We start from the raw sequence: 20,749 nt of genomic DNA, 5'->3' as shown, positions 1-20,749 counted from the left end.
CACCGTGTCGGAACAGTAAATTACAAGTCAAACATTTTCTTTCTCTACTTTTAGTATCTCCAGCCCAATGGGAATAATTGGCGGTGGTTTGATGATCGCTCTGGCCGATGGTGCAGTTACAGCGCATCAAACAACAGCACCATTGATTCAGCATGGAGGGCCGGAGAGAGCAGTGTCCGATTCACAGCTGGACGCCGGAGATACACTGTGCAGTTTAACACCATGGTGCAGGTACTCATAAACACACACTTTCTCCTCTTGCTCCTCTGCTGGTATTTTCAATCTAAATTGATTTGATGCTTGACTGTATTTAGCAGTGTTCTGAGTTATACTGATAAAATCCACACTTTTGGACAGGTCAACGAAGAGACCGGTAACAGAAGGCCAGTGATGTTGAATGTCCAAAGAGTGCCACGATTGCCCAAGCCTGCAAAGACTGGGAGTACAACTGACTCTGAGAGAGAAGAGGTTGACAGAAGCAAAGCAGATGAATCTCAGACTGACCAAGACTTTGGGACAACAGTGGCGACGAGTACCCCTAAGCTTGATTCAAACCAGCTGAAGGAGACCACTTCGGGCCCCTCATCTACCCTGGAGTCTGATTATTCCCAGCGCTCTGATATTGTCGTTAAAGGCCTGTCTGAAGACATGACCACCATCCTTATTCGGGCCTGTGTCAGTATGATAAGTGTTCCTGTGGACCCAGACACCCTCCACGCCACACTGCGTCTCTGTTTGCGTCTGACACGCAATCATCAATATGCCATGATGTTTGCAGAGTTGAAGAGCACACGGATGCTTCTGGGGCTGACGCAGAGCTCTGGCTTCAACGGCTTTACTCCACTCGTTACTCTGCTTTTCAGACACATCATTGAAGATCCAACCACACTGCGACACACCATGGAAAAGGTTGGTGTATTTTCATTGTGCTCAAATAGAGCTGGCTTTTTTGAAGGAGCTATTAGGTAAATTTTGATCAGCCAATCTGTCTTTTCCTCAAAAATATCTGTAAATGGATAACAAAATTCTCATTGTTATAGGTGGTTAGATCGGCTGTGACCAGTGGAGCGGGCAGTACCACCTCAGGAGTGGTGTCGGGCAGTCTTGGTTCCAGAGAAATCAATTACATTCTTCGTGTCCTGGGCCCTGCAGCCTGCCGCAACCCTGAGTGCTTTGCTGAAACTGCAAGCAATTGTGTCCGCATTGCTCTGCCTGCGCCACGTGGAGCTGGCACTGGTGAGTGTGGAAGCTCTAGCTTGAGTTGGTGTAGAATCTTGATTACACTTGAAGTTAGTAGTACTCGTTGGTTATTTGTCAGACTGGTTTTAGTAAGTTTTAACCCTAATAAGCATATATTGCTGTTACTTCTCTACAGCGTCGGATGATGAGTTTGAGAACCTTCGTATTAAAGGGCCAAATGCTGTGCAGCTAGTGAAGACCACTCCTTTGAAACTCTCCCCGTTACCTTCTATTCCTGACACCATCAAGGAGGTCATCTATGACATGCTCAATGCTTTGGCTGCCTACCATGCTCCTGAAGAACGTAAGATAACAAGATCCTGACAACTACTTATTTGGTGCTTATGTATATGTAGTAATAATGGGAATAGATTACTTGAATATTTCAGCTAAGAGTGTGCTTTTGTGTGTGGCACAGCTGAGCGTCCAGAAGAACGTACAGCAGTGGTGCCTGGTGGTCAAGACCTGTGCCAGATATTGCAAGATGTTGGTGATGACGTTTACCAGCAGTACCGACTCACACGACAAGGCAGCGACTTTGACTCCCAGTCTGCATTCCATATCAATGTGAGTCTCGAGAAGTACTGCAGTTTTGCAGCTTGTATATTATAACAAGAAATGAATCACTTCCAAATTTGATAATAGAATGGTGTTTCTCTCTGTCAGACTCAAGTGTTTGCTGCTGATGGTGGTGTGACAGAGTCTTCTCAGACGGGTACACCACAAGGAGAAGGTAGAAGACTAAAAGGCTTTTTAAAAACCATACAAATGCAAAGTTAACTTATACTTGTTTGGTAACTTCGTTTTTTATGGCAATGTATGGAATTGTAAAAATGTATGTTAACAGTCCCGCAGATAAAGACCATCAGTCTTTGTTTTTATGTTCATTCATGTTTTTTGCTCAACCATAATTTAATTAATTACAAAACCATATTTTAAGTGTAAAACATAGACTAATTTGTTCCCTGATGTTTGTACTTGCCTCTAGACTTCAGACTAACTTAATTTTAGCTCTCATTCTGTTTATGTGATCTGTGTATTGTATAATTCTGTTTTACCTAAGCCTCAACACCAGAAGAGATGCGGGAGGAGAAAAAAGAACAGGAGGGAGAGAAGAGTACCAGCTCAGATGAGGGTAAAGCAGCTAAGGTAAAGGCGAGCAAGCCCTTGATGCCAACCTCCACCATTCTGAGACTGCTGGCTGAATTGGTGCGCTCTTATGTGGGCATTGCCACATTAATTGCCTCATACTGCTACACTGCTGGACAGTCCGAGCTTATTAAGGAGGTGGGTAGTCAAAATCTTTCTAACCATTACTGCATTGTCATATTCCATGGTTATTTTCACTCTTAACCCATTTGTCATCTCTATATCCTAACAGGATTGCAGTGTTTTAGCCTTTGTGCTCGACCACTTGTTGCCCCACACCCAGAATTCAGAGGACAAGGACACTCCAGCCCTTGCACGTCTCTTCCTAGCCAGCCTGGCCGCTGCTGGCACAGGCACTGATGCCCAGGTGGCCCTTGTTAATGAGGTGAAGGCTGCCCTTAGTAGAGCTCTAGCAATGGCAGAAGGTGCTGAAAAACATGCCAGGTAACCAATATTAAAAAATCAATTATTGATTGATTCATAAATTATTTGAATGCAAGCCCATATTCACATTCTCCCTATTCGTCCCACCATATTTATTTCCCAGGCTCCAGGCAGTGATGTGCATCATTAGCACCATCATGGAATCATGCCCCTCCACGTCTAGTTTCTACAGCACAGCAGCAGCCAAGACACAACACAATGGCATGAACAATATCATAAGGCTCTTTCTTAAGAAGGGACTGGTTAACGACTTGGCCCGTGTGCCCCACAGCTTGGATTTGTCCAGGTACGTGAATGTATCACATTAATTAAACTACAAATTATTTAGAGGCACCTGCATCTGTAGATGAATCAGTTAAAAGGGCCTGTTGAAGTTGTCTTCTTCTCCTTTGTTGCATTGCTGCATATTTTACAGTGACACATGTAAATTGTTAATACAATGTGATCACCAGCTTCAAGTCAAATAAACCAGATAAATCAAATTGATAAAGTTGAACTTCAATGTCAGTTTCAAAATCAGTCTTTTTTTAAAAACAAAAAAACAACATCATAAAATGACTCTGTAATGTTCTTTATCATTTAAATTAGTCCCAACATGGCCAACACAGTCAATGCTGCACTGAAGCCTCTGGAGACTCTGTCCCGCATTGTTAACCAGCCCAGCAGTCTGTTTGGAGGCAAAGGAGGCTCCAGCAAGAACAAGGTTGAACATGATACTGTGGGTGCTTCCAGGGACAGTAACAGCAACACTCAGGACCCAGGTATGAAGTTGGATAAGAGATTTCAACCCACTAAATATTTTCAACCCACTAAATATTTTATTTGGGCAATCGACAGCCCAATCCACCACTCAGCCCAATATGTATGTTGCTGATGTGTGACATCTATTCTAGGAGAGGCTGGTGAGGCAGAGCCAGTGGAGGGTAACCACAGGGTGCAGGGAACGGACACAGACCTAATGGATGGAGAGACCGAGGGAGACACTGTAGTCATTGCTGGTCAGCCAGAGGTTCTCAGCACACAGGCTATGCAGGTGAACGATGTCGTATTTATGCACAATATATTCACAACACATTATCTCATTTGTAACCTGTGGAATTACTGGTCTTCATATAAAAGTGGTCATTGACGAAGGTAAATTTGCTTCAAGGTTGTTTTAATGCCCATTTTATGTTTATATCATGTGCTTGTAGGTAGAGAATGAGTTGGTTGATCTGATTGATGAGCTCCTGGAGAGAGATGCTGGCACTGTCAACAGCACAATTATAGGTAGGTCGCTCAATTATTTTTGGGGAGTGGGAGCGATGGCATTTAAATTTTTATACTTAACATAAACCTTTTGGTATGAAAAGAGTTGTATTTGCTATTTGTTTCATCTGTTCTAAATTAAATTATTATAAAAATGTACCCTCCTGTTTTTATGATATGATTCTTGAGTTCATAAGAAGTTCTTCTTGTGTAGCTAATATTTGGTATCTGTTCTTTGAATCAGTGGGACGCAGTGGCGAAGATGATACGCAAGAGGATGTGTTGATGGATGAGGCCCCCTCGAATATTAGTCAGGCGTCCACTCTTCAGGCCAACCGTGAAGGTATGACATTGACGCTTAACATTGTTATGTGTTTAGGCAGTGTCTGGCAGATTCAAGGGTCAAAGTTCTACTGTACAGAATAGTATATATTTTTTTGATATTTAGAAAAAAATTTACTCGACAATGTGTTTTTTTTTCTTTCCATCAGACTCCATGAATATCCTGGAACCAGAGGATGAGGAACACACGCAGGAGGAAGATTCTAGTGGCAGCAATGATGACGAAGACAGCCAGGATGAAGAAGAGGAGGAGGAGGAAGAGGAGGAGGAGGATCAAGTATGGTTTAATGCACTGAAGTTATAAAGTCATAATTGTTACTTACCCTTGAGACTAAAACTATAATTTTTCTTTAAGGATGATGAGGAAGGAGATGAGGATGATGATGATGAGGGCTCAGAGATGGAGTTGGACGAAGACTTCCCAGACATCAATGCTGCACCTCACATCCGATTTGAAAGATTTGACAGGGATGATGACCTCATCATAGAGTTTGACAACATGTTCTCCAACAACGGTGAGCAGGATCATTTAGATCGGATATTTGTAATTTGTAGAAATTTCAAATTTTTCATTTAGTGCAAATTTGGATTCTTTATTTTTTATGGTTTGATTTCAGTCTGAAATCTCATTTTCATAATGATGATTATAAAAATCCACATTCAGTGCTTTTGGGTATAAGCTGTTTGAGGTACTCAAGACCTTTTTCATGCCATGACATTTTGATTTGTGTAAACACATTTTGTTGATGAATGGCTCAGTTCCAGTAAGTGTAGATTTTACTGCACTTTTTAATATTATCAGTCACACCAGTGTTTCTTGTTATGACAAAGCAAAATATGAAAAAAGGTCTGACTGATAGTTACCCTCCTACCAAGTGGCTCTGTTCCCCTAATGTCTGCCTACTGTCTTGTGTTTCCATCAGCTGACATCCCTCCCTCCCCAGGCAACATTCCCAGCTCCCACCCACTGATGGTGCGCCATGCTGACCACGGTTCCCTCACCCTAGGGGTGGCAGGCACTAGCAGCCGGCTAGCCCAGGGTATGGGTCGCAGTCAGCGGACACTGCGCCAGCTCACTGCCAACAGTGGACACACCATTCATGTCCACTACCCTGGCAATCGCCAGCCCAACCCACCACTCATCTTGCAAAGGTAAACACAGTTGGGTCATAGTGTAAAACAGCAGTCTTGAAACTCCTATATGAAGCAGCAGCAATAAAAATGACTGTTCTTCTTCTACTCCTTTCTTTAGGTTGTTGGGTCCCAGTGCTGCAGCAGACATTTTACAGCTGTCCAGCTCTCTGCCCCTGCAGTCTCGAGGTCGTGCCCGTCTTTTGGTTGGAAATGAAGATGTCCACATTATTGCTCGTTCTGATGATGAGTTGTTGGATGACTTTTTCCATGAGCAGAGCAGTACTGGGGGACAAGCAGGTGAGGATTGCTTCAGGTTGTACTGACTATCATAGTCTTTTGCTTTAGCATTGGTTTGAATTCATTATCTGTTTCTTTGTCTCTTTAGGGACCCTCTCTAGTATTCCCACTGCCTTGACAAGATGGACAGATGAGTGCAAAGTGCTGGATGCTGAGAGTATGCATGACTGTGTAGCAGGTAGGTTAAAGCAATAAACTTAACTCATTGAAGATCAATTTATTTGGTAGACGGTCACAGCACCTGCACTTTGCCTTTACTGTTTTAAATTTCAGGTTAAATGGGGTAGCTTTAATTGCATCTCTTTGCAGACTTTTTACACCTTTCATGTACTGCCAAGGATACTGTATATTCTGACATCTGTTTTTACTTGAAGTTGTGAAGGTACCTATCCTGCAGCATCTGGAGAGTCTGCGAGATGAGGAACTGGAAGAGCGCAGAGAGAAAAGGAGGAGACAGCTGGCGGAGGAGGAGGAGTCAAAGCAAAATGAGAGAAGGGCCTCTGGAGCAGAACAGGCCAGGGAACAGAGCTTGCAGGTTGATAAAATATATATATATATATATATATATATATATATATATATAGAATGCTATGTACAGGGAGTCTGGATATTTGTGTTCTGTTTCCTAATGTCTTCTGTTATTGTCCCCAGGGTTCTGGATTGGGTGCAATTAATGGAGCGGACAACACTGCAGGTAGTGACATTTAAATAGTTTTTACTTCCTTAATGTTGACATTTCTGAACCTGTCCATGACCTGAACCATGGACACATCTCGGTTATGAGCACCCAGAGGCAAGCTGCCAGTAAAGCGTGTCGTGGGATGAGGTAGTAGTTTGTATAGTTTTAGGATCACACCAGATCTGGGAGATAACTATACAGTCTACTGTCTTTCTCATGGCACTGCCATAACAGCCGGGCATCCATATCTGCTGCAAAGGAAATCTTTCTTTTGAATTATTCGCAACAATAAATCTGAAAATATCTAATGTTCACTGCTGTCATTGGCATGTAACTCCACATGTTGTGTCACTAAATATTTGTAAATATGTAATATGTGTAAAATGTTGAATTGTGTTTATCTTGTATTTATCTTGTATTTCAGTATTTTGTAGCTGGCTCTGCTGTGGTGAGGTAGTAAGTTGTGTTGTTGTTGGGGATCAGGATTGTGCACCCCATTCAGGAGATAACTATACAACTTACTGCCTTCCTTAGCAGAGGCTATTGGCATCTGTGTGGAAATAAAGTTTGTCTGTAAAATGTATCATAAAGAAAAACATATATTCATTGTACACAACTAAAAATATTAACTATACCACCTGTCTTCACACAAGATTTCTTTCTGGATCTTGCAGAGGGTGAGCAGGCTCAGGGTGGTACAGTGTCATGTCTGGACCCACCCAGGGTCTCGGAAGGTTTCCTCACTGCTCCCCCATCTGGAGAGGTCACTCCCACCACACCTGCTCCTCATGAACAGGCTCTAGTCTCCCTGGAGACTGCAATAAGTCAGCAGGTCCACCAGCCAATTGCTGACCTGCTACTGGGCGAGCCACATGCCAGCCCACTAGCTGCTCTGGCTGGGGCAGGGCTTCCACCGTTGTCAGCAGCTGACAGGCCTAACAGTGAGGCGGAGGCATCCCAGATGGAAATGTCGCCAGCACCCACAATTGGTGAGAGAGTCGGAGCAGGAGGAGGTGGTGGAGGTGGTGGAGGAGGAGCATTGGATGAAGGCAGGGAAGGTAGACTAACTTTGAAAAACTCTTTTTGTACAGACTGGCTGACAGTAAGGACAAACATGTAATTTAAATGACGGTGATCCTGGTATGCTCCAGATCTGTGCTAAAAACTCTGAGCACTGAAGTACAAAACAGTTAGCCATTTAACTCTGCTACAGTACATCTGGTGAAATGGTTTTTAACCATTGTGAGTTTTTCTTTTCTTTTTTTTCCCTCAGCATCCCTAAGTCCAGATATTGTTGAGAGCTCAGAGCCTGCAGTAGTGGGTGTGTCTCAACTGGAAGGATCACCCATGGATACCAGCAGCCCCGCCTCTGCCACTCAGGAAGAAGCTGCTCCCATCCCTATCCAAACCACCCAGCTGTCTCAGGAACTTTCTGGTAGTGGGGAAAGTGGGCTGACTGACAGGCAGACTGATGCAGAAACTGGGTTTGTAACTTGTAGTATAATTTCTCACAATATCGACATGTAAAACTGTATCATGTATTCTTTTATCACGGATAACCATATTTGTTAATATAGTATCCCCTTTTTATTGCCAGCAAAAAAACACATTTTTTCTCTTAAGTTAACCACAAGAAAAAAAACAATTTGAGTTTATTGACATGCTAATTGTTCTTGGCTGATGAATAATTTTGCCCTTTCATATTCACAGCTCCACCTCTGTGTCATCCCCTGGAGAAACAATGCCCAGGAGCGATAGTGCCGACAGCCAGTCTCAGGCTATACAGGAAGAGCCTCTCCCATCAACCAGCAATGATGAGGAGGACCCACTTGCAGGTAAAATTAATTGCCATACTTTTTCAGTTTTTCTAATATTTTAATATAGTATTAGATCTCCCAATGTTTGTTTTTACTTCGGTAGGCATCAGTCTGCCAGAGGGTGTGGATCCCTCTTTCCTGGCCGCTCTTCCTGAGGATATACGTCGAGAGGTTCTGCAAAACCAGCTTGGGATCAGACCACCCTCCCGCGTTCCTGCTGCTACCAGCCTGCCTACTTCTACTGCACCTGTTCTGAGTGGACCTGGGGTTACAGAAGTCAGCCCTGAATTCCTGGCGGCCCTGCCACCTGCCATTCAGGAAGAGGTGGGAGACTGTAGATGAAATGCATAGCTTTAGAGCCGCTAATCTCGTATAAATAAAGTGTGCTTTCCAGTGATTTTTATGTTCTAAACGTTATAGAAAATGTTATTTGTTATTAAGTATACTTCTGTTCGCCTTAGGTTCTTGCCCAGCAGCGTGCAGAGCAGCAGCGCAGAGAGCTAGCCCAGCAGCCTACACAGGGAGACACCCCTTTGGATCCAGTCACTTTCATCCAGACGCTACCGTCAGAGCTCCGGCGTAGTGTCCTGGAGGACATGGAGGACAGTGTGTTGGCTGTCATGCCTCCGGACATTGCTGCTGAAGCAGCTGCGTTGCGTAGGGAGCAAGAGGCACGCCAGAGGCAACTAATGCATGAGAGGCTGTTTGGTCATAGCTCATCTTCAGCCCTATCAGCCATCTTACGCTCACCTGCCTTCACCAGTCGGCTTGGGAGCAATCGTGGTGTCCAGTACACCCGATTGGCTGTGCAGAGAGGAGGCACATTTCAAATGGGGGGAGGAACAAACCACAGGTGAGGTTTCATGTCAACATTTGTTTCACCTCAATTATGTTGCAGAGAACTGTGGATAATTCCTTAACCTTCAGTTTACAGCCACCTGACTTTACTAGCATTGCTCTTATGCTTTCACCTTCCCTCCATCAGTTGCGGTAAAACCACTGACACAACAACAAATTAGTGGTCTACTGAGAGTCTTAAAGCTGATAGGCTTAATCAGCATTGTGTGAACTTATTTGACAATAGTCTGAATCTAATGCACCTTTGGTAATATTGAAAAGGTTGCGTACCTTTTCAATATTACCAATAATACCAATATTACCTATAGCTTTAACGGTTATCTTATTAACAATGTAAGTAAATGTAGAAACATAGGTAGCCTCATTCACTGCTTTTGACGGGTGACGAACTGAACACGTTTTTGTTCTGCAGACCTTCCAGCTCTAGTGTGGACTCTTTGCTGCGTCTGCGAGGTCGATTGTTACTGGACCACGAGGCCTTGTCCTGCCTGCTCGTTTTACTTTTCGTAGATGAGCCCAAGCTTAACACCAGCCGCCTGCACCGTGTGCTCAGGAATCTATGCTACCACTCTCAGACACGAGGATGGGTCATACGCAGCCTGTTGTCCATCCTCCAACGCAGCAGTGAAAGTGAGGTTTGTGTGGAGACGTCACGTCTAGAAGACTCTCGTGGCAAGAGAAGCACCCAGGGCGGCTGTGGAGGAAAAGGCTCTGCTACCTCCTCCCTCTCATCTTCGTCATCCTCTTCATCCTCATCCTCCTTGGAGCTACTGAACAGAGTGGAATCTCGTAGTTCTAGCCAGCTTTCCTGGCTCTCTGTGTCTATGGACGCAGCTTTGGGCTGCCGGACAAACATTTTCCAAATTCAACGAGCATCAGGTAGGAAACATGCTGACCGTCACTCAGCTGGGGGTTCCACAGGATCTGGAACATTGGGCGGAGTGGCAGGTGCTGCTGCAAGTGTCACATGTGGAGGAGGCTCAACTGTTCACATCCACCCACAGGCTGCTCCAGTAGTCTGTCGACACGTGTTGGACACACTTATCCAACTGGCCAAGGTGACCTATTTTCATTTATACCATTTAATGTATATTCATTAAATGGTAAATTAAGTTTATAATTAATATTCTTTTTGATTTTTGTCGACCCCTGCAGGTGTTTCCTAGCCACTTCACCCAGCAGCGGTGTAAAGATCTGACAGGATCATCCTCTGACCTTGATTCTCGTCTTTGTTCTGTCGCTGGTGGAGGAAGTGGTGGTGGTAGCTCCAGGACAGGGTCACAGTCTCTAAGCAACCCCAGCTCCAATACCTCCACCACACAGATCTCCTTTGGCTCCTCTATCCTTACACCCCAGTCTCTGGGTATTTCCACTGATTTTTGGGACCTGCTAGTCAAGCTGGACAACATGAATGTCAGTCGCAAGGGCAAAGCCTCTATGAAGACAGTACCTCTTGGGGGCAGTGCAGATGCAGAGGGGGCCCAGTTCAGCCTGGAAACATCCCCTCTTGGCCAATTGATGAACATGCTATCCCACCCAGTGATCAGACGGAGCTCGTTGCTTACTGAAAAGCTGCTGCGTCTGCTCTCTCTCATATCCATCGCTCTGCCTGACAACAAGGCCACGGAGGTGCCTGCTGGACACCCCACCCCACAAGCTGCCAACCCCAGTGTGGCAACCAGTTCAGGAGCCACAATCCCAGTCACAACACCAGTTGTAGCATCTGTAGGCTCTACCCAGCCCATTGTGCCAGGCCCAGGGTCTTCTGTGGGAGCTGCAGCACAGGGTACTTCCTCAGGGAGTCTAATAGCCTCCCAGACATCCTCTACAACAATCTCTATACCCACGTCCACTGGAACCATCTCTACAGGTAGTGCCATTTATTCCAAATAAAATGTAATCTCTTCATTTAAGCATTAAAGTGTACAAGATATTTTAAAAGATTGTAATGATGTACATTTTTGTGGCCTCCAAAATAGGGAAACAAAGAGGCACTTTGATCAGTCCAGAAAGTGACAACAAGATGGCCTCAAGTGGACTCACAGAGAAACAACTTCAACTCTCTGTGGAGGTATGGAGTTAAAGAAGTATCACATTGGTCTTTGTCACACTGTCATCTTGAAATGTGTGTGAAGCAGAAATCAGAGCGCTAGTTACTCAAGCTGTGCAGTATATTTTCATTTTATATATTAGCTGGTCAAATGATTGTTAGTTGTGTCTCAGTCCAGACATTCAATATTTAGATGCCAGTTTTCTGGTTAGCTATATGTTTTGTCAGTACTTGTAAATCAGCACAACAACTTAATTTATTATTTTCAGCCTTTATCTCGCATTGGCCACAAATCATTTCAATTGTTACTAACCCAAGCTTCTGAGAATTTAGACTTTTGTCATTTTGTGATTTTGCACCTTTTTGCAGTAAGACATTTTGTCCAACAACCATTTTCCTTGTCCTCCTCAAGGTGTTGACATCTCACTCATGTTCAGAGGAGGGTCTGGAGGATGCAGCTAACATTCTGCTGCAGCTGTCCAGAGGAGATGGTTCCACCAGAGACACTGTGCTCAGACTTCTGCTCAGTGGGGCTAGACACCTCGGATACACTCTTTGCAAACAGATCGGTCAGTGTTGGGAGACACTGCCAGTTTTCAGTTGGACTTATTTGGGGAAATACAATTGTCTCTCATGTATTTAATTGTATTTGAGCATTTTTTTTTTTTCTGTCTCTCTCAGGCACATTACTTGCTGAACTTAGAGAATATAACTTGGAGCAGCAGAGGCGGGCACACGCTGATTCACACTCCCCAGATGCTCCTGAGGATTCCTCCATCTCAGCCAGGCTCAAGGGCAAGATGACTAGCAGGTTAGCTAGTTTAGGCTATGGATAGCTCAGTGACACTAGTTTATTAATGTCACTGAGCTTAAAAGGGGCTGATATACTGAGGACACAATTCAAACTAGTAAATTTGTGAAGTGGTGCTACAGTATGTTAGTTTAATGCATGAAGGTAAATTCTCGTTACAATTACAATGTCCTTTACCTTGTTATTCATCTGTTGGCGGGGGCACAGGTTTGACGGCTCGGAGAGTGTAGTGATTGTGGCTGCACAGAAACGCACACTTGGGGGACGTGAACTACAGCTTCCCTGCATGAGCTCACTGACTTCCAAGACATCGACGCAGAAGTTTTTCTTGCGAGTGCTGCAGGTCATTATCCAACTCCGTGAGGACACACGACGTGCCAACAAGAAAGCCAAACAGACAGGACGATTAGGTAGGCTGATGTTTCATGTACACACACACATCTATAAGATATATTCTGGATGAACATACAGTAACCCTACTAAGTGTTAAATTCCATATCCTCCCTCTCTTAATGGCCAGGCTCTACCAGTTTGGGCTCAGCTAGCAGCATTCAGGCTGCAGTGCGTCAGCTAGAGGCTGAAGCTGATGCCATCATCCAGATGGTGAGAGAGGGTCAGAGGGCACGCCGGCTCCAACAGGCACCCCTACCCACCGCCTCCTCTGCCGCCGCCGCCGCTGCTGTCGTTGCTGCAGGATCCTCAGTGGCTGCCCCCCATGCTCCCACTGGTGCTGCTCCTCCTGCTGGCACGGCTGCTGCTGCCACGGTTAGCATGGGCTGCACTGACAGCAGGCGTACTCCTACTTACACACTGCACACATTTTAGGAGACTAAACAATGAAGATAAGAACACTGACTTCATAGTATGACCATCACAGTAAAGTTAAGCCAGAATTACTGTCATGGTCAACACGCTTTAACATGCACCATATCAGGCTTTGTGAAATTCATGAGCTAATCCATGTCTGAGCCATTACTTATTGGAAAAATAATTTTTTCTTCTTTGATATTCGATTACATAGAGTTATCTGTTGACAACACAATACTACTGTGGTACTGTGATGAACAGTGGCAGGCCCTATAGAATCACAGATGTGTCAGGGATCCACTGCATTCTTTATCATGACATTTTGAAGTTGAAATGTTCTGTATGTAATTGTGATGCCTGCTCTCAATCTGTTCCTCTGATATGGTCTGTGTGCTGGCTGACATGGCTTCATGCTTTTGGCTGTTCCTCCTTCCCATATCTGTCTCAGTTCTGCTCCTTATGTGTTTGATAATGGAAATGTCACATTGCATGGCTGTTTCAGTCATAATGACCTACTACAGAAGATTTTATTATGATAATTAAAGCCTACATTTTTTTTCTCCTGTTGCTCATCCCGTCTCTCTGCCCTACCCGGTCCTCTCTGATTTATTTTCTGTAGTCCGAAGTGCAGTCAATGACAGAAGCTCAGGCAGCCCAAAGAGATGACTCTCCAATGGATGTAGACCAGCCATCTCCTCTGGAGCAGGACCCCGCACCTCTTGGTATGATGCTCATGCAAACTGTTCAATCAAATCATGTAGTGATTACCTGATTTTTGAAGCGTTAAGGCCTCTGGTAAACACCCCTCTAGTATGATAAAAAAGCTTCTGAATTTTTACTTGGAATTGCCAGCAGTTGTGCAGTGTATTTCAGTTATCAGTTATAAATGATATGTCTTTACATTACATTACATTACATGTCATTTAGCAGACGCTTTTATCCAAAGCGACTTACAATAAGTGCATTTAAACATTTGGGTACAATGTTTAAATGCAGCATTGGTTACTGCAGTGTACAGAATTGTCAAAGGGGCTTCAGTGTATATTTGATATTACATTTTAGATGAAGAAGGAAATGGCCAGTCAGAGAGCGAGGAGAGACTTCCTGACCTGCCTCTACTCAGTGAACAGCTCTTGTTGGATGAACTGTGGGACATGCTTGGAGAGTGTCTGAAAGAGCTGGAGGAGTCCCATGACCAGCATGCAGTACTAGGTAGGTTTAACTGCAGTAATTCTTTGTATAATTCAAGCAGCAAGTTGTGTTTAGGTTAAGTTCCAATTTATTGTCTTTGTTTCCTCAGTTCTCCAGCCTGCTGTGGAGGCCTTCTTCTTAGTCCATGCCACAGAGCGAGAGAGCAAACCTCCTGTGAGGGACACCAGGGAGAGCCAGCTCTCTCACATCAAAGATGAGCCTCCACCACTGTCCCCAGCCCCGCTTACACCGGCAACACCTTCATCCCTAGACCCGTTCTTTTCAAGGGAACCATCCTCCATGCACATCTCTTCCAATCTGCCACCAGACACCCAGAAATTCCTCCGGTTTGCTGGTAAGCCTGAAGAATTTCAGTGAGAAGAATAATGCAGATTTTTTTGTGATGTGTAGCATTGTGAATAACAAGACTCATTGTCTATTTTTAGAAACTCACCGCACAGTGCTTAACCAGATCCTGCGCCAGTCCACCACCCACTTGGCTGATGGGCCTTTTGCAGTACTGGTTGATTACATACGGATCCTTGACTTTGACGTTAAGAGAAAGTAAGTTGGATTATTTTACACTTTGAACTGTCTAACAGTTGTTAGTTTTTAGAATTACTAACCTTCTGGTCGTCCTGGGCGTCTCTGCAGGTATTTCCGCCAGGAGTTGGAGCGGCTGGATGAAGGCCTGAGGAAGGAGGACATGGCTGTGCATGTGAGGAGAGATCATGTGTTTGAAGATTCCTACAGGGAGCTGCATCGCAAGAGCCCAGAGGACATGAAGAATAGACTGTAAGACCCTTCTGCCCTTTTATCCACCTGGATGTCTTCTCAGTTATCAATCACACAACCGGAGTCATACTCTGCTGCCTTTTTTGCTACAGGTACATTGTCTTTGAAGGAGAAGAGGGGCAGGATGCCGGTGGCCTGCTGAGGGAATGGTACATGATCATCTCCCGGGAGATGTTTAACCCTATGTACGCCCTATTCCGTACTTCACCGGGTGACCGTGTCACATATACCATCAACCCGTCATCTCACTGCAACCCCAACCACCTCAGCTACTTTAAGTTTGTGGGTCGTGTGGTGGCGAAGGCAGTCTATGATAACCGGTTATTGGAGTGCTACTTCACCCGTAGCTTCTACAAACACATCCTGGGCAAGAGTGTCAGGTATTTCAGCTTTTGGCAGTCTCAGAAAAGAAAAAAGCAATATTGATCACTTTAATTCATGCTGTGACACCCAAAGCTTAGTTAGCTTATTTTTGCATTCTTGAATATGTCAAAATTTACAGGTACACTGACATGGAGAGTGAGGACTATCCATTCTTCCAGGGCTTGGTCTACTTGTTGGAGAATGATGTGTCCACACTGGGCTACGAGCTGACGTTCAGCACAGAGGTTGGTGTCTGTTCTTTTAATGTTTCAATTATCTTCAAGTGGAAAATTAATTCTTACTTATTCTTTGCTGTAACTTGAAATTGGAATATGGCCTCAAGGGCTTGAATCTCAGATGGTTTATGAAGTCATACAAATTGATGTTATAATACTGTCATGGATTTCTGATGGCATTAAAATAATTTGCAGTAAAATATGAGGCTGAATCTCGGTAAGATCTGCAACATTGAAAGTGTCCTTTTGCTTTTTTGTGTGTAGGTCCAAGAGTTTGGAGTGTGTGAAGTGAGAGACCTCAAGCCAAATGGAGCCAACATCCTGGTCACGGAGGAAAACAAAAAAGAGTATGTGCACCTGGTGTGCCAGATGAAGATGACAGGTACGGCTGTGGTTATTTCACCAACTCTTAATCTCATCTAAGTAGTTAAGTAGTATGTTTATTCTCTTGGTAACTTTTAATGAGAACAGTCAGAACAGTGCAGATGGTATAATTTGTAGCAGATTTAATTTTCAACTGTTGAGGGCATATATCCTCCGATGCTCAAAGAAAACACTAGGTGGCCACACTTTTGGGAAATGATGGGACTGATCACCGTTCAGCAGTGGTGTTTGTTCCTGTAACGATGGCTGATTTTTCATTACCATCATCCTCCAGCTGCTGCTCAAATATGTTATTCAGAAAACAATCACATAATCAGCTGCTTAATTGTAGGAAAATAGCCACCAAATTAAATGATAGTTTCCTTGTTCGTGTGCCTAAAAGAATATTCTCATCTAATTATAGAAAGATCCCTGTGTGAATACTTGACACTTGTTTTCTAGGTGCAATCCGCAAGCAGCTGGCAGCCTTCCTCGAGGGATTCTATGAGATCATCCCCAAGAGGCTGATCTCAATCTTCACTGAGCAGGAGCTGGAGCTGCTCATATCTGGCCTGCCTACGATTGACATCGACGACCTAAAGGCCAACACCGAATATCACAAATACCAGTCCAGCTCCATTCAGGTTTGCATGAGTTAACATGCACTACATTATTATGGAAATGTTTACCCGCTTTAAAATTTTAATCTGTAAATGGGAGTCTTTTAAAGGTCAGATTTGTAGCAATTGGTGACATCTAATGGTGAGACTGCAGAGTGCAACAAAGGGAGGACTTCTTCACCTAACCCCTAAAAAAAAAAACCAAAGTATTTTTATTTTTAGTTGATGATTATACAGTTAAACAAACTTACTGGCTGTTTATTAAATTTTTGCCAATTGCTGCTGGACCTTCATCAGATGACATCAATGATCTCAGTCATTCTAGCAGAGTAGAAGTTGCATAGAAAAATGTTTTGGGCTGTTTTGTTGAACTGGCAAGTGAAGCAAGATATGGTTTCTAGTGAAGCACATATCCAGAAATGCAAAAAAAAAAATCAAAGTTCATCAAAACTCTTTGAAGATACTTTGAATTCAAGAAACACTGCCATCGTATGGGCGTTATTGGCCAAACGTCAATGTCCTCCGTGTGACAGCACATGCATAAAGAGAAGCACATCATCAGTAAACTGTAGCAAACGGTGTCATAAATAGTTTTTCTTTCTTCCACCAGATCCAGTGGTTCTGGAGGGCCTTGCGGTCCTTTGACCAGGCGGACCGGGCCAAGTTCCTACAGTTTGTCACGGGTACATCCAAAGTTCCTCTCCAGGGTTTTGCTGCCCTGGAGGGCATGAACGGCATTCAGAAGTTCCAGATTCACCGCGATGATCGCTCCACTGACCGCCTGCCATCTGCTCATACCTGGTACACACACACACACACATATCACTTTCACAAATTAAGATCCAATCAAAGTGATGTAAAATAATGATTTCCACAATTGATTGTGAGTATTTGTTTGACTTGAATTATATTCTCTCTTTCCTTCTCCAGCTTTAACCAGCTGGACCTTCCAGCCTATGAGAGCTATGAGAAGCTGAGACATATGCTGCTGTTGGCCATTCAGGAATGCTCCGAGGGATTCGGATTGGCTTAAATCATGAGACTCTTAAAAAAAACAAAAAAAAAAACATGCAGACATCTAATTTAGATTTGCCTACTCCTGACACATTCACACTGATAACTTTGAACACATGCACACACTATCATAGACATTTACTGGATAACTTGTTGAATGGCCTAGACTTACTGGTTTCTATTCCATATAAAACAGATACAACCAGCAAGTGAAATGGACTGATTTAACATTGCATACAACACAGAGAGCCTCATGTTGACACAATCGTGTCTCCCTTCCCAATTTAATGACAAATGCAAGAGTGGAATTCAGAGGATAATACATGGACTAATATAAGAGACATTTTCTTCATTTAGTTTGATTTCTCTGTACAAAAGGTTTGGGAGTTTATTATGTTTAATCTTTTTTGTTCTCTGGTTGTGTAAAAAGAAAAAAAAAGAGAATGATGTTTGAACAGGATGGTTATAAAACCTTTGGGGAAAAAATGTTGGTGGTTTCTTGTTGCAAATTTGTGACCTCACGAGCCTTGACAACAGGGGACATTTTTATGCGGGGTGTATGGACAACTTAAGTTTTGGAGATACTCACAAAAATGCACTTTTCAAAGTTTTGTGGCATTTTTAAGGAAGGATGGTACAAAAATATGAAGAGAAAACCTGAAGGAGATAAAGACATTAACCATAAATTCTAGAGTATTTTTGGCTATTAAATCACTTACCCAGCCTTGAGCCTTTGAATCGGAGTGGAATAACTACATGAATAAATGCATAAAATTTGCGTCCATTGTCTCTTTTAACAGTGTTGTACCATAACATGCAGGTTCATTCATTTCATTGAAAGCCAAATGTGAAAATGTAATTACACTGAAATAATTATTGGCCATCTACTCGAAAAGATAATACTTTGACAATATTATTGTCAGTTTGTCAATTAGTCCCTATATTTATCTTACGACACTTCTTCACCTGGAGCTCCCACTGCTCTTAGCAGTGAGACTTTAACTCATGACAGAGTAAATGAAGATGTGGTGTAGTAGGGATTATAGTGGACGCTCATTATAGCAGAACAGTCTTTTTGCATGCCGGCGCTGACCCAGTGCGCCCTCCACTCACACTGCCTTTAGTCAAAGTGCCAGACAATGGTCAGGGTTTTGCTTTTTCACTTCAGGTTAACCAAAAACATTTATTTCGTGTCAAGCCACAATTAATAAGTGTATTTTAACACGGGTGTTTTTTTTTATGCAACACATTTCAGATCAAGATTTTACATCAGGAAGTACACTGTAATTAACGACTGCATTACTGGGATGGGATAATTTAATGAAGTAGTGTAATATCTGCAATCAAAATGAGAATTTTTTCAAGATGCATTCGCGCACCTGGAGGTTTGGTTTGTCGTAATACTTACTATGTTGTGTAAGTGGTGCCCATTTTAATGTAGTGAGGTCAAATCTTTAGTTTTGAATAACAAGCTTAAAGCCTAAACCTGGAGGTTTAGGTTATTTTAAACAAGAAAAACACCATGAACCTTGTTTTTAGAAGTTCCACCCCCTTCTGTGGCTCAATCACTAATTGTTCCATGTCCACATATTCTTAAGTCTTTTTTTGTGGGGACCCTCTTTTTAAGTATCATTGTGACCCAACTCTCAATGTAAATTACAACAAGAGCAAGTCTGTGCATGCTATAATATTACTGTAGAGTTCTTACTGCAATTTCTTATATTTTGAATTGGTGAACCACACATTTATAAGGGATGCGTTTGATAAATGAATCACAGATTGAATGCATGTTATTTAAAACGTGAACTTGAATATTGAGTAAAAGGCTGGTGACCCCAATCTCCCCCCCCAAAGATAGTCTGTCAAAATTTTATATTTGCCACTTTAACATTTTAACAGCAAACTGCCCACACTCTATATGCATGTTGTTTTTCAGGGATAATCACTTAAAGAATATTCCACTAAAGCCCTCACATCTCTGTAGTTTTGCACCTGCTCTTCCCCCCCCGCCCCCCATGTGCATTCTTCCTCTATCACCTGCTGCATTTGTTCCACATGAAGGACCCACTACAAACGCTGGAAATCAAAACGGCTGTTGTGTTCCTTTGCTGTGTCTCTGACCCTCCCCCACCTCTCACCTCCAACCCCCCACTGCAAAGCTGCAACATACCAGTTGCAGTAAAGGGAGTGTCCATGTCTGATTTAATGTGCACCGAGGTGTGATAAATGAAATTATAGTGCTGTCGTGCAGGGACTCCAGACCCCACACTAAGCCGTGGTTTCACAGCACAGTGCACGGTGCCCCCGCCTCCCTTCACGTATGAAGCAATTTTCAGGCCTTGCTTGATTTGCGCATCTTGTTGCTGCGTGGAGGCTTTGTTGTGCAATTAAAGGAGGGAAATAATCCAACCACGCGGGGAATTTACTCAGAGATTAGATTAACCTTTTCTGTCGTGCTAGATTTCCTCTTGTGGACATTGTGATGCAACTTCAGCAGAACATCTCTCCTGTATTGTCAGCAGTTGCTGCCGAATGAGCTATCGCTAGTGCTTCGTGCCAGTCGTCTCCACTGGGTGGGCATCGTTGAACTGCGCAGACTAAACAGGATGTTCCCTGTCGTAGGGCTTCAATGTTAGTAAAGTCACCTTCACTAATAATTTCCTCGTCATAGTCTGGGAGAAACCTGCAGCAGAAACTCTAATAATGTCGGTATTTTGACACTGGACGCATTCTTCCTTATTTATTCAAACTCAGCATTCTCATGCAGAACAATAAAAAAGTTGCACGTTGGTGGAATTTAATTAAATTAAGCATTGTTCAGGGATTAATGCTCAATTTAACATTAAAGTTTTAAAAAAGACCACATCAGAGATAGTGGAGCTGAGGAGGAAATGAAGGCCAGTGGCGTTTCATTAATAATGACTAGTACTTTATGTATGAGCCAAAAAGCTCTCAGAGTAATTTGTTTGACTTGTGCTGCCTTCACAATATTACAGAGCTCACCAAGCAAAATGATTAAGCTTTTTTTTTTTTTTTTAGCAGACAGAGCAGGCAAAATCAGTTCATTAGAGTAATTGGTTTGTTTGTAATTAGCTGGAGAGATGTTTACAGAGGAGAAAATGAATGATGGTGCTTGCAGATTTCGTTCTTGCCCAAACAATTTGGGATCCTTCACCTTCACGAGGGGAGGGGGAAAAGCTTTACGGTAATCACCGGCTTCATCTGAAGCAGAATCAGTGGCTATTTACAGGGTGTGAGCTCCACACTCGCAACTTGTAATTATTCATCGTGC

General features: G+C 43.3%; 1 protein-coding gene across 15 annotated transcripts in view; it reads left to right on the top strand.

The window, feature by feature from the left end:
- Nucleotides 1-18,235, top strand: part of huwe1 (HECT, UBA and WWE domain containing E3 ubiquitin protein ligase 1) — a 37,990-nt gene extending 19,755 nt beyond the window's left edge. For 8 of the 15 annotated variants that reach the window (XM_058643689.1, XM_058643692.1, XM_058643683.1 and 5 more), the window contains 43 exons: nucleotides 55-231; nucleotides 358-909; nucleotides 1,041-1,236; nucleotides 1,376-1,543; nucleotides 1,658-1,806; nucleotides 1,885-1,972; nucleotides 2,303-2,526; nucleotides 2,621-2,832; nucleotides 2,936-3,118; nucleotides 3,421-3,593; nucleotides 3,726-3,865; nucleotides 4,026-4,101; nucleotides 4,325-4,423; nucleotides 4,572-4,699; nucleotides 4,778-4,937; nucleotides 5,346-5,574; nucleotides 5,675-5,853; nucleotides 5,942-6,031; nucleotides 6,228-6,388; nucleotides 6,505-6,547; nucleotides 7,186-7,590; nucleotides 7,806-8,016; nucleotides 8,243-8,367; nucleotides 8,453-8,673; nucleotides 8,811-9,202; nucleotides 9,620-10,265; nucleotides 10,363-11,077; nucleotides 11,187-11,278; nucleotides 11,670-11,826; nucleotides 11,939-12,069; nucleotides 12,265-12,478; nucleotides 12,589-12,833; nucleotides 13,495-13,597; nucleotides 13,938-14,087; nucleotides 14,176-14,421; nucleotides 14,513-14,630; nucleotides 14,721-14,861; nucleotides 14,954-15,241; nucleotides 15,364-15,469; nucleotides 15,725-15,842; nucleotides 16,286-16,467; nucleotides 17,054-17,244; nucleotides 17,374-18,235. In XM_058643689.1, the coding sequence (XP_058499672.1) occupies nucleotides 55-231; nucleotides 358-909; nucleotides 1,041-1,236; nucleotides 1,376-1,543; nucleotides 1,658-1,806; nucleotides 1,885-1,972; nucleotides 2,303-2,526; nucleotides 2,621-2,832; nucleotides 2,936-3,118; nucleotides 3,421-3,593; nucleotides 3,726-3,865; nucleotides 4,026-4,101; nucleotides 4,325-4,423; nucleotides 4,572-4,699; nucleotides 4,778-4,937; nucleotides 5,346-5,574; nucleotides 5,675-5,853; nucleotides 5,942-6,031; nucleotides 6,228-6,388; nucleotides 6,505-6,547; nucleotides 7,186-7,590; nucleotides 7,806-8,016; nucleotides 8,243-8,367; nucleotides 8,453-8,673; nucleotides 8,811-9,202; nucleotides 9,620-10,265; nucleotides 10,363-11,077; nucleotides 11,187-11,278; nucleotides 11,670-11,826; nucleotides 11,939-12,069; nucleotides 12,265-12,478; nucleotides 12,589-12,833; nucleotides 13,495-13,597; nucleotides 13,938-14,087; nucleotides 14,176-14,421; nucleotides 14,513-14,630; nucleotides 14,721-14,861; nucleotides 14,954-15,241; nucleotides 15,364-15,469; nucleotides 15,725-15,842; nucleotides 16,286-16,467; nucleotides 17,054-17,244; nucleotides 17,374-17,476 (8,727 nt within the window). In that variant the 3' untranslated portion in view covers nucleotides 17,477-18,235. The remainder of the gene's footprint in view (nucleotides 1-54; nucleotides 232-357; nucleotides 910-1,040; nucleotides 1,237-1,375; nucleotides 1,544-1,657; nucleotides 1,807-1,884; nucleotides 1,973-2,302; nucleotides 2,527-2,620; nucleotides 2,833-2,935; nucleotides 3,119-3,420; nucleotides 3,594-3,725; nucleotides 3,866-4,025; nucleotides 4,102-4,324; nucleotides 4,424-4,571; nucleotides 4,700-4,777; nucleotides 4,938-5,345; nucleotides 5,575-5,674; nucleotides 5,854-5,941; nucleotides 6,032-6,227; nucleotides 6,389-6,504; nucleotides 6,548-7,185; nucleotides 7,591-7,805; nucleotides 8,017-8,242; nucleotides 8,368-8,452; nucleotides 8,674-8,810; nucleotides 9,203-9,619; nucleotides 10,266-10,362; nucleotides 11,078-11,186; nucleotides 11,279-11,669; nucleotides 11,827-11,938; nucleotides 12,070-12,264; nucleotides 12,479-12,588; nucleotides 12,834-13,494; nucleotides 13,598-13,937; nucleotides 14,088-14,175; nucleotides 14,422-14,512; nucleotides 14,631-14,720; nucleotides 14,862-14,953; nucleotides 15,242-15,363; nucleotides 15,470-15,724; nucleotides 15,843-16,285; nucleotides 16,468-17,053; nucleotides 17,245-17,373) is intronic. The other 7 variants (XM_058643695.1, XM_058643697.1, XM_058643693.1 and 4 more) reach the window with 7 other exon arrangements.
- Nucleotides 18,236-20,749: the final 2,514 nt, after the last annotated feature.

Source organism: Solea solea, chromosome 11 (assembly GCF_958295425.1).
Source record: "Solea solea chromosome 11, fSolSol10.1, whole genome shotgun sequence".
NCBI lineage: Eukaryota > Metazoa > Chordata > Actinopteri > Pleuronectiformes > Soleidae > Solea > Solea solea.
Note: the sequence above shows the minus strand (reverse complement) of the source record. Positions and strands in the feature narration are given on the sequence as shown.